Here is a 12,537-nt window from a genome sequence, read left to right as displayed (position 1 = left end):
AGGGAAGCTTATAAGTATCCATTGATAGATAGTGACTAGGGGCATAAAGACCTTAACCAAATTGCTCTCCGTGGTTCGATGCTCTTAATTTCGAAACTAGCTACAATATACATGTGCACTTGCAGTCATCACCATCTGCTGTCTCCACAAATACATTCCTCCTCTAACCGAGTGGAACTCATTAAATCTATATGTTGGAGTCATTAGTTTATTTCCACCATTGTTCTTTCTCTCTATTTCCTCCATAGCAATTTTTTTTTTTGCTTTGGTGAGATTTGAGAGCGAAGGATTTGAGTATTTTCCCGGTGTTCCTACTTTGAACCTTTCCATAGTGTTGAGCTCTTAATTACGATTTGTTTGAGTTAGAGACCGCGAACTTGTTACTATTAGATGGTAAACTCCTTGTTGGCTTTGGCGGTTGGTGCCGCTGGTGATCTCTTTCTATAAGACCACTAGTGTAATTGGGCCCAGAGAAGAACAAATTGGACATTAACCTGGGCCATTTCTCCCCACCAACCCCAACCCGGCCCGAACCGACAACCGGCCCTACCCCACCTGCTCACCTCACTTGGTCTTCTTCCTCATCAGTCATCACCCACGTTTGCCTTGGCTCCCACTCCTCGTCCTCCCCCACCAATCCCCACCAGACCCCACCCCACACTCGCCGACCAAACACACACAGCACGGGCCCGCCACCCCGCCGCCGCCCGCCATGGCCGGCGCTCCCCCGACGGCCGCCGAGCAGGACGCCCTCGTCTCCTCCTTCCTCGAGATCGCCGCCGGCCAGACGCCCCACACCGCCACCCAGTTCCTCCAGGTCCGTCCCCTCTCCCCACCTCCCCCGATCGCTTCGATCTCCCCACTCCACCCCGTCTCACGTGATCCGCAGATGACGAGCTGGCATCTGGAGGAGGCGCTGCAGCTCTTCTACATCGACGGGGAGGCCGCCCTGGCCGCGCACCCGGCCGCCGCGGCCGCGTCAGCCGAGGCGGCCGCGCTGGCGGCCGCCGCCGCCGCCGCCGAGGTGGAGGAGGGGTTCAGGTAGGTCCGCCGGAGCGCCATTTCTAGGGTTTGCCGCCGTACCGTGGTTTAACGGTATGCCTGCCCGCGCTTATCTTGTGCTGTTGGTGTGTAGATTCCACCCTCCTCCGGCAGCTGCGCTGGAAGATGGGATGCTGCAGGGGCTGGGGGACGAGGACGATGTCCGTGCGCCGCTGCCCGTCAGGCGGGAGACCCTCTACGGCGACGCCCCCATGGTCGTGTAAGTCATGCTGCTCGCTACCTTCTGCTAACTCTGCATGTCAGCAAGGGATCTTGTCTTGGGATTAATGTGTCGTGGGAGTGTAGTTTCAGTAAATTACAATTGATATGTGGTTAATGGGGTGTATTCGTAGCACAAAGTGGACTCAAACATGAAATGGCATAGCTTTGTGCTTACTATAAGGTAAAGGTTGATTATGTGTTAAGTGCTTAGATCAAGTAGGACATGTCTGCTTCACATCAGAGCCCAAATTATGATTTTTAGCATGTTTGAGGAACCTTAAGCTACCATTGACTTTAAGTTCAGCTTTCTTTCCACCAAAGAATTGTTTTTGAAGGTAAAGTTGAAAATCAAACTGCCTGCAAGTGTCGTAAGACTGTCTTTGGCTTTCTAAGTAATGCCATGGCATCCTAATTTTGCTCACAGACATTAAAATTTACCATGTGCAGTTGATGACGATTATTTTTCTCTTGCTAATGGAACCATACCAATATTGCTTTGGCTATCCCAATATTTAGAGCCATTTAATTTAATACTGACATCATTAAACAGCTGAATCTTTCTCTCTCGCTTATGCCTATTTGACACATTCTCCGCTTCCAGTAGTTGGCAAGCAAATTATTTGGTGAATTGCTGAGGAATCTCCTCTTACGAACGCATCACTCATGGCATGGCTACAACTTAGTATGCTTGCTTAAAGATGAATGCTTCTGTTGCCAAATAGTGGCACGGGGCAATAATAAAACTTACTGGCTACACAAACTCTTAATTAATAGATTGTCCCAAACAGGACCGAATAAAATGTCCAATTACTGTAGTGAACAATTCATTTACTATATTGATGTGCTTATATGGATGCAGTGTCATGGTTATTATAAGACAAACTTGAGGTCCCGCCATATAAATTCATGTGCTGGTCACACCACCCGTCCTTCTACCTTCTTATTAAAGCCAGGCCATCAAGTTGAAGCTTTCATTTGGAACCGCGTTATTATTTTTTCTGTATTTGAGCGCTGGTCATGCTCTTTGGAGGCCATGGTTATTGCCATCCAGTTGAGTTTATCCAGCTAGCTACAATTCCTGCCAGGCTGGCACCCCCAATCCATCTTGTAATCTGCCTCATATCTTCCACTTGACAAATATTCTATATATCTGGCCCCCATTATCCATTTTTCCAGTGATGCCTCAGATACTGACCGAATGCTCTAGTTTGTATGGTGTATTACTGTTGCAAATCAAATAGAGATCCTCATAAAGATTCTTAATGCTTTCTGCTAAGTATTTATTTTAAATGCTGGCGCTCATGTCAACATTACCATTTATGTTGTAGCTGCAACTGCGCTTGTTACTTATGATAGGATTTTGCGGAGTTTTTCTTCCTATGTATAGTTAGCTATAACTACTGCTATAAGGTGTTGAACAGCGCTGCTTACGACCGTGTCATGCTGTTATGCAAGTTCAGTCAGACTGACTGATACGATTTAATGTTTTGATCACTTCTTTTCAGCACTCGGCCTAATGCGATGGTTGCATTTCGAAACTTTGAAGAGGAGGCAAGACAGTCAGCTTGGGATTCTGAGCAGAATGCCACATCTAGTTCGCGTGATAATCTGGCTTCTTTATATCGCCCACCTTTTGAGTTGATGTTCAATGGACCATTTGACAAGGTCAGCTGCATGTCCTGCAATTGTATTTGTACTAGCTAAATACACGTGCTAGCTAACGATTGAAAATTTTAATGTATCAGCATGTCAAAAAGTTATTGGTGTGCTCCATGGCATAATGGGCACTGTCCCATCTCTCGTTTGAGCCCCATCTTGAACGATTGAGTGTTGTTTGCAGAACCACTACATTTTATTTGTATTTGTAGATTTGGGGTCAGTCGATGATGATTGTGGACATGAATCTTTCTTTCTTGTAACATACTGTAAATTACCTCAATTAGTTATCCAAATTTATCGAATTGTTGCTGCAACAACAGTGTTTTCGTAGGGATCTTCAGACAGCTGCTATTCATTAGCTATTATTGGGTTCCAGTAGATAAGTTATGTTGTTTGGTAATTAATGGCACTGTTAGAATGGAAAATGAAATATTATCATGCATACATTGCTCATTCATACGAGGAAGGAAAACACGGCAACTTTAGGAAAGCTAGCCAGCTATCTATCCCATGTTTATGGGCTGAGTGGGCCAAGAACCATGATGTAGGGTAGCCCAAGAGACTGAAGGGAAGATCACCGACTCAAATTCTTATAAGTAGGAAAGATATTCTCGGTTTGACAATGTCATCTGTCTCAGACATGGCCGTGTTTTGACTCTTCCGGCAAACCTGCATCCACACACTGTTTGGGCTTCATATAATCATATCATGTTTCGAGAATTGCATTAATGATCTATGAACTATTATCATGAATGGTATGTGCAATATATGGACGCCTCTATCTCTGTTGCCTGACTCCAGTATTCCACCCTTAGCTGTTATACAATTTGTTTGATCTGGTAATTTGGTTAATTACTCAATAAAACATTGCCTCTCTTTTCTCTGTTATAATTGAGGCAAACATTTTTAGGATGTGTTTGACAAAAAGAAAAGCCGGTGAAAGCATAATGGTGTTTGTGATGGTGTTGTTTCAAATATAGTGTTTAACGACACTTGATCTAGTTTTCGGGACACTCATGGACTTTATTATATTTTTTAATCACACTTGAGAGCTAGTTTTCAGTTGTGACACTCATGGACTTCATTATATTAATTTGCTAGTGCTTCAAAGTTATCAATCACTTTTTTTCCTGCACTAAATGAATCCCATCAATATAGGCGAAGTTAGAGGCCTCCTGTCTAGACAAGTGGCTGTTGATCAATTTGCAGTCAACGGAGGAGTTCAGCTCTCATATGGTAAGCTGTCTTTATGTTCATATTTCATGCAGACTTATGTTGACCCTTCATTTATGCCTTACTAATGTTTTGACTGCCGAGCCTTTCTCTATTGAAGCTTAATCGAGACACTTGGGCAAATGAAGCGGTGGCCCAGACAATCCGGTCAAACTTTATTTTCTGGCAGGTTAGTCTCACTTTTGTTCTATTTGCATGTCTGGGTCTTGGATCTGAACCTCTAAATTTAGATGTCGTCTAGCATATGGTACAATCGCAATATTAGATAAATGCCATTTGGCACAAACAAATACAATAGACTTTGCCTGTTATTTTCTTGTAATTATATGCTAGAGATTTTTTTTAAATATACTGATGTGGCAGTGATTTGATGATAACTCTAATAAATTCTTATTTCATAAATCTAAATATATGTAGTGCTTCTATGCTCCACGCTTCTATGGTTGAATAAATATAAACAAACAAAAGTTGAAGTTCACCAATTAAACCATTTAAGTGCTTAAAGAGCAGTGTAACTCTTGTAGCAGGGGTGAAGCAGTGTTGTCTTTGTGTATTTGTGGTCAAAGTATTGGAGCTTCAACTGCATGCTTTCTAAATTGACATCTATTTACATAGGGAGCAAATATATTGGCATAAAAGAGTTCAAGTTATACGATTCACTTCACCCCGAGATGGACTTGGCACAACCCCAAAACACCATTTGGTTTACTGGGAGAAGCCATGTCTTTGCACTTCTCAGTTTTTTGATGATATGTTATATTGTGTTAAATATAGGTTTATCAAGACACCAGTGAGGGGAGGAAAGTATGCACCTACTACAAGTTGGACTCTGTTCCTGCCATTCTCCTAATTGATCCTATCACTGGACAAAAAATGCGTGGTTGGAATGGAATGGTTTACCCGGACAGTTTGCTGGAGGTATTTTCTAACCCTGTCTTTTATCTCACGTTGCTCTGCAGTGATAGGTTGGCGGTTGCTTCTAATGACAATGTGAATGTTCAAGTATTAGATTGATATGCTGATATGACACTAACCAGTGATCATTCCTTGCTATTTTCTGCATGTGTGCTGTACACAGGATTTGATGTCTTACCTGGAGAAAGGTCCAAAGGAGTACCATGCTGTGCAACCTCAAAAACGCCCAAGAAAAATTGATCAGGAAACTTCTGTGAACAGAGAAGGTATTATTTCTGTGGATTTAACTAGCTCCATGCCATTATTGTTGACTGCTCAGATGTTCTCTTGTTTAAAACACTTAAACTATAAATACATGTTTGGTGGAGTATGCAGAGCCCGTCATTTTTTGAAGAGTCCTGTGTTCTCTTTTTATTTTCTGGATCCATCTTGTAGCTTTCTCTGTACCAACTCTCTGAATGCAGTTAGCTAGTATTTTTCGTGACATACCGTCTGTGGTTGTGATACATTGGCTTCCAAAAAAATCATAATTTTAGATTTTCTGGATAGATGTCCATTTTTATGGATCCTGATGATTTACCAAATGAGCTGGTTGTTTTTCCCATACCTTGGTATCATCCAGCCACCCGTAGGGTGTTCGTTCAGTTTGGAGAGATTTTTTTTTTTTTGAACACGGAGCGCCCTGAATGGCGAAGAAGCTTTCATTTATTCCACTCGGTGGGTGTACAATTTCTACAAAGGACCCCATAAAATGAGAAAAAATTACATAGGCCCCTGGTATTTGCAGAAAAGACCCCACTAAAAAGTATGCAAACGCAATCGGGTCCTTCTCTTTCCCCTCCGATGAGCTGGAGATCAGCGATGTCGCCGTCGGACTCCAAAGCGGGTACGACACCACTTGCTTCAAAGCCGGCGATGGACGCGACAGCAGACCTCAATAAGGGCCTCCGATGGAGGTTGAAATATAGCCGGACTTCACCGGCATGGATGACGAACGGCAGAAATGCCGCCGATGTGTTGCTCAAGAAGATTGCTTCTGAAGAACTCTGGCGCCACCTCCTCTTCGCAACCACCTTGCACACTCTTGACTCCGTCGCCACCATGACGCTCGGGACCAGAGAGAAATGCAGAGGAGACTCGGTCGAGGGAGCAGCACGGGCGTACCGAAACCGTGACGAAGAAATCGGCCTGCCATCAAACCCGATGAACCTGCCACGGACTCGGGGAGGTAGGCGTAGATGATGGCGGCTGCGGCATACCCAGAGGAGCTTATTGACGAAGCCATCCTCAGGTCTTCTTCTCCCTTCGCCCTTCCACCATGGACAAGCTCGGAGAAGCCGAAGATCTGGAGTTTGGTTGTTGCTCCAATACAACCAAACCAGATGACGGGGGAGGTAGTAGATGGCCTTATTGAAGGAGATGCCGCACTACTTCTTCGCCGCCTGCCGCCAATCCTGCCACCAGAGAGGAGCAGCAACGAGGAAGAAGGTGAGGACGGACCGGATCTGGCCCAGGAGATCCGGCCTCCTACTCCCATACTCCACAGGGGTAGATCTCGAAGAGGAACAACCTAAACTACTATGTACAGGCGGCCAGGCTCCTCTTCATCCTCCGCTCCGGCAGGCAGCGCCGACGGAGAAGATTCTGGGTCGGGCCGGGGACCACAGCGACGCACAGGCGACTCTCGACGCGGGCGAGGTACTGTATCTGTGCGAGAGAGGAAAAGGGGGAAGTAGAAAGATGTAGTATGTCAACAAAGGTAGATCTCTCGTGCAGATATATATTTACAGGTAAAGGCATGTCTGGTTGGAGGTCACAGAAGCCATGCCTGTTTCGTTCCTGCACTATATGACACGAGTAGGGTACTAGCATTTGCTTTGTTTGTGACTGCACTTCAGCTATACCGAGTTTGACTTCTGTTCAGCAAATAACCCCGTTTAGTTTATAACAGTGGCATGTGTAGCAGAAATAAGGTAGGCATCAATCTGTAACAAATACAAATGTATTCATCTTCACAGTTGTTATGAACTTATGATTGCTGATATAGATACTTATACCATTTCAAACAAATTCTATAATGCCCTTCTATTTCAGACACAGCTTATGTAGCTTTTTTCCTTTTTAGCCTTCCATAAGCATCTGGATACCTGCAGTACACCTGTTGTACATAGCCATTTTGTGCCCAAAACTCATGTTTGCAACGTATCTCTGTAGGTAAAACAGGTGCAGAGGATGAAGATGAAGAGCTCGCAAGGGCGGTGGCGGCTTCCTTGGAGGAGAACAAAGGAGCCGGGGGATCAGACGCCGTTGAGGACAAGCCTAATCCCGAGGAAGAGAACGAACCCAGCTTGAGCGTCAAGCTTGAGTACCCTCCTCTCCCCGAGGAGCCAAAAGGAAGCAGGGACCTTCTCTGCAGGGTCGCGATCCGGCTCCCTGATGGCCGGAGGATCCAGCGGAATTTTCTCCATACAGATTCTATCAAGGTCACACCACTGAAATCAATCAGTTCATCTCTGAAACCTCAGTTTTTGTTATTCTTACCTCTTAACCTGACCCTGATGCTTTCTCTGTGTGCAGCTCCTGTGGTCATTCTGCTCCTCCCAAGTCGAGGACGGCGAGAAGCGGGCCTTCCACTTCGCGCAGCCCATCCCTGGCTCGTCGAACAACAACCTGGAGTATGGGAGCGAGCAGACCTTTAGAGAGGCCGGGCTGGCCAACTCGATGATCAACCTGTTGTTGGACTAGGCCCACTCCATCATCTTATACTTACACCTGCAAAATCGCTGTATTCCTTCATGTGCTTCAGGTTTAGTTTCTTTTTGCGAGGATTTGATTTATCGCTGCCTCTATTTCCTTTTTCTTTTCTTCCTCCCGGTGGTTTGCTTGGCCAAAGGACAGATCTATGGCCCGAGCTCAAGTGTGAAAAATGCTGTAGGTCGGTCGGTCCTGTTTTGTTTATAGACTTGTTGTAGGAGTTAGTTCTATTTAATGCACATATCATCTGCAGTCCGGTACTGAGGTACTGAGTACTAGTGAGTGGTACTGATACATCTCGTGCTTTCCTTTTGGTCTTGTCAAATGCTGAAACGTAGTACTTTCCCATGTGCTGTTCTCCGTAAAAAATTATGGGGCAAAGAAATATGTGATACCATGTTCTCTACGTTTTTTAATCTGCCTTGCCATGCTTCCATTTCATGATGAACTCTGAGTGCAGGAATGCATCTCCATTTTTACCTCATCTGGTGCATGCCCAGATGTGAGCATTGTGTGGTGATCAATTCCAAATAGTATTCAGCATTTCCAGGCACAGCGTTCTCTCTATTCTTTTTTTGGATATAAAGATTAACATGGTTTAGCTAGAAAGTTAAATACATACATACATAGGCCTCAGTCCCAGCAAGCATGACATAGGCAGCAAAGTAGCAAAATTACATATCGGCTACTACAACTGTTTCATTTTGACAGCTCAAACAGAGCCTTGACTGTGTCGTTCGTGACAAACTCTATCCATTGTCTGTCCTTGGACATGTTGGCGTCCACCCATGCGATCGATTGGAGATCTCCCTCCTGATCATGTTCATCTTCTTAGTGTCTCGTAGCAGCTCCATTTAAGGCTTTTCCTTCTACAAATCACTCCAATATTCAATCCAGTGACATAACATTCTTAAAACAAGCTTTGTTCCTGGTTTTCCGCAATGCTCAGAAAATTGCAGCTAGATAAATTCAATCCACAGTTGGTTCAATACAATGCAAAGATTCCACCCACAATAATAAATCTGCAACAGTTTTAGGCGCCTCCGGCACGTCATAAGCACACAGAAAAGTACCCCAAACCAAACTAGGTACAGGGTATTGGAAAAACAAATGATCTGTGCTTTCATCTAAAGCATAGAGCATACAATGTGTCTCTTCATCCCAACCTTTCTTTCTCAAGTTGTCCTTAGTCAAATTTCTCCCCCACATTACTAGGCATAGGAAAGTTTTGATCTTCGCTGGCAGCTTCCTGGACCGCAACAGCTTAACTTTTTTTTTCTGGTGGTCTGATCTGAAGAACATTGTATAAGGTTTTAATAGTAAAACCTTTTTGCCCGAGTTTCCAAACCACCTTATCATCTACCTCTGTTAACTCAACAGAGTTGAGTTGATCAGATCCATCATGTTATCCCATTGCGAACACAAGGCATGCTACCATAGATGCAATAACCTTATCCACTCTCACATTTGTCCTGAATGTCAGGTTATATAATGACGAAAAAGAAAACAGATAATTTTATACCATTGTGCCACACTTGTTCCTAAAATCTGGTTTCCTTACCAGAAATGAGAACTCTATCCCATAATGTGTTGAAGATCCATCAGATCTTTACCAAAACATTGTTTTATTCAGAATTTGTTGCCAAGTACCATCCACATCCTCCAATTTCCACAACCATGTACAAATAAGGGTTATAATCATCGTGTCAAGATCAATTTCCTCTAAATTAACCACTCAAATCCTCTTGGGAGGCGGCAGTTTTCCAATTTATCAGGTGATATTTTCTGATAACCTTGATCCTAATGCCATGATAGTTTCTTCCTAAAACCATCAAAGTTTTTCCCCCCCATCCGCAGAAGATAAAGAAAACTATCTAACCGCTTCCCCGGATAGCATCATAGTGTTTTAGCCGTTTTATCTCCAGCAGGTTTGAGTGTTTATTGGGAAACTTAACCTTATGAATAGGTAAACCAAAATATTTCAAAGTCATCGCATGAACTTGAGACCCCGACATTCATGGCATCTCTCACTGCCGAAACTTGCCGAGTTGATTGGTAAAGGAAGAGCTGAACTTGACTCCCAGATGGGAGGATGACGATGAGACAGGCGAGACAGGGTTCACCTGAGTCAATTATCAATCACACCGCGTAGACGCTGAACGGCACCGTGGTGGCCGTAGACAGAGAAGGGTACCACGACGCGTGCCTGCACTGCACTGCACGGGTTGTGTCATGTGGCCGTGGCAGGGTCGGAACGGTGGAGTTTTGACCGGCACGGCTTTGACTGGCGGTGGTGGTGTGGTGGTGGGTCTGGAGCTTATGATTTGCTCTGCTCTGCCACCCTGATGCTCGCCTGCCGTGGCATTGGACGGTGTCACTCACTTGCCACTGCCACTCGAATTATTGCAGCTCTGGCTAGCTCGGAGAGATGCAGTCGGTTTGGGCCGGCCGCATTTATACGAGCGCGCGCGCGCGGCCGGCGTGGATCTCCGACCGACGAACCCGCTGCGACGCCATGCCCACTATTACTTCTCCCGCCGCCGCCGGAGAGATCACCGCCGGCACTGTTAAGAGCATCTCCACCGGCGCGCCCCATAGCGGTCCATATAGCGATTTAGAGACCGGTGTGGTTTTTGGTCTCGCACCGGTGCCAGCTAGTTTTCGAACTCAATAGAATCGCCGGAATCCCCATGCCGGTCTCTTTGCGTAGGGCGCAAATCGGGCGCGCCGACGCCTCGCGGCACGTCAGAAAATGAGCGTGGGCTCCGCTTGGCAGCCAGACACATCGATTTCCCGCCTTCAACCCACGCCCGAGCCGACTCCCATCCCTCTGGATCGCCACCGTCGCCGTCGCCGCCGCGCCCCTCTGCTTGCAATAGACACCGCCGCCTGTCTAGGAACCGCTTATGGCCGTCACCCCCTCGACCAACGGCCGCTGCTTCACCTGGAACAGAGCTCGCCGCCACCGCGGCACAACTGCCCCGCCCGCAAGGTGTTCGTCCAATTGCCGCGATGGACAACGACGACGAGATGATGGTGCAGCTATTCACGGAGTAGCAGAACGCTGAGTCTGTCCGGCGGCAACAACAACAGCTGATTCTGACGAGTATGTTGCGCGTTCGCCAGCCTTTCTTCGTCGTGCCTCGGCGTGGCGGCTCAAAGACAGGCAAGAGGAGGAACATCAACATGCATCGTCAACCCGACGCAATGCTGCTTGACGCCGACTATTTCAACGACGACGCGACTCATTTACCGAAGGAATTTCGGCGCCGGTTTAGGATGAAGAAGGAGCTGTTCTTGAAGATTGTCTATGGCGTCAGGGAGTACAACAACTACTTCATTGCCAAGCAAGATTGCACAAGTTTGTGGGGCTTCGCCTCAATTCAAAAGTGCATTGCTGCAATGTGCTATCTTGCATACAGAGCTCCTCCAGATACAACAAATGACTACCTACGGATGACAGAGTCGACATGTACAGAGACTCTCTACAGATTTTACCGAGCCGTCATAGCGGTGTTTGCTAAAGACTATTTGAGAGCACCAAGAGAAGATGATACAACTCGGATCCTGTAAAAAATGCAGCAAGAGGGAAGCATTGACTGTATGCATTGGGGCTGGAAGAATTGCCCTTTTGCTTGTCAGGGGATCTACAAGGGGCATACTGGTGAGTGCAATGTCATTCTTGAGGCGGTGGTACACCAGGACCTTTGGATTCGGCATGCATTTTTTGGCATGGTAGGAACAATGATATCAACGTACTGTAGCGCTCTCCGGTGTTTGCCAGGCTAGCTGAGGAACAAGCTCCTGCCGTAAACTTTGAGGTAAACGACCATGCATACAACAAGGGGTACTATCTAGCTGATGGTATCTACCCAACATATGCTACATTTGTGAAGACAATTTTCTCTCCAGAAAACAAGATGGAAGCTTATTTTGCAACATGCTAGGAAGCAGCACACAAGGATGTTGAGCGTGCTTTTGGGGTGCTTCAGTAGCGTTTCGCCATTGTCAGGTACCCTGCTCCCACTCGGTCTGAGCCTCAGATGTGGGAGGTGATGAACGCCGTTGTGATCATGCACAACTTGATCATTAAGAGCGGGCACGACGAATCTGTGCAGGATGATCAACCATTTGATTATCAAGGGCCACTTGCTGAGGTAGAGCATGTACCCCAAGAATTTGCCGCTTTTCTTCATATGCACAATAAAATTTAAGATGCAGGTGTCCATGTACAACTTAAGGCAGATCTAGCTGTGTATTTGTGGGCGAGGAGAGGAGCCGCCAACAATACATGATTTTATTTATATTTGTGTGATTGTATGATTTGTTTAGTTGTATGAATAATTTAAGTACTATTTGTTTGATTGATTGTATGAATAATTTAAGTACTATTTGTTTAATTGCATGAATGTTTTAAGTACTATTTATGTGATTGTATGAATTATTGAATATAGTATGAATAAAATGTGATTGATATGTTGTTTTAAAATATTGTAAAAAGAAAAAAAAATTGAAAACCGCCGTTTAGAAGGCGTTGGTGTGGGAACAACGTCCCCAAAATAGAGGATGCACTGCCGATGTCCCTCGTACAGCAGCGCCGACGATCCTAACAATGACTATATAAGGGGCGCTAGTGAAGATGCTCTAACACTAGCTCAGTTCAAGCTCTGATTCTTTCACTCTCGACAGTGCCTGAAATAATCACGATGACCC

General features: G+C 45.5%; 1 protein-coding gene across 2 annotated transcripts; it reads left to right on the top strand.

Moving 5' to 3' along the window:
• Positions 1-599: 599 nt before the first annotated feature.
• Positions 600-8,118, top strand: LOC127337230 (plant UBX domain-containing protein 7). 2 transcript variants are annotated; one of them, XR_007873684.2, is made up of 11 exons: positions 600-817; positions 890-1,041; positions 1,136-1,261; positions 2,769-2,928; positions 4,081-4,158; positions 4,256-4,324; positions 4,930-5,073; positions 5,234-5,336; positions 7,285-7,553; positions 7,648-7,914; positions 7,978-8,118. XR_007873684.2 is itself a non-coding variant. In XM_051364192.2 (10 exons), exons 1-10 carry the CDS (start codon positions 713-715, stop codon positions 7,813-7,815), a joined length of 1,374 nt encoding a protein of 457 aa, XP_051220152.1. In that variant the 5' UTR covers positions 600-712; the 3' UTR covers positions 7,816-8,118. The 2 variants fall into 2 exon arrangements, 1 of the variants encoding a protein (XP_051220152.1); XM_051364192.2 differs by having other exon boundaries at positions 7,648-8,118.
• The last annotated feature ends 4,419 nt before the right edge of the window (positions 8,119-12,537 follow it).

This window comes from Lolium perenne, chromosome 2 (assembly GCF_019359855.2).
Source record: "Lolium perenne isolate Kyuss_39 chromosome 2, Kyuss_2.0, whole genome shotgun sequence".
Classification (NCBI taxonomy): Eukaryota; Viridiplantae; Streptophyta; class Magnoliopsida; order Poales; family Poaceae; genus Lolium; species Lolium perenne.
Note: the sequence above shows the minus strand (reverse complement) of the source record. Positions and strands in the feature narration are given on the sequence as shown.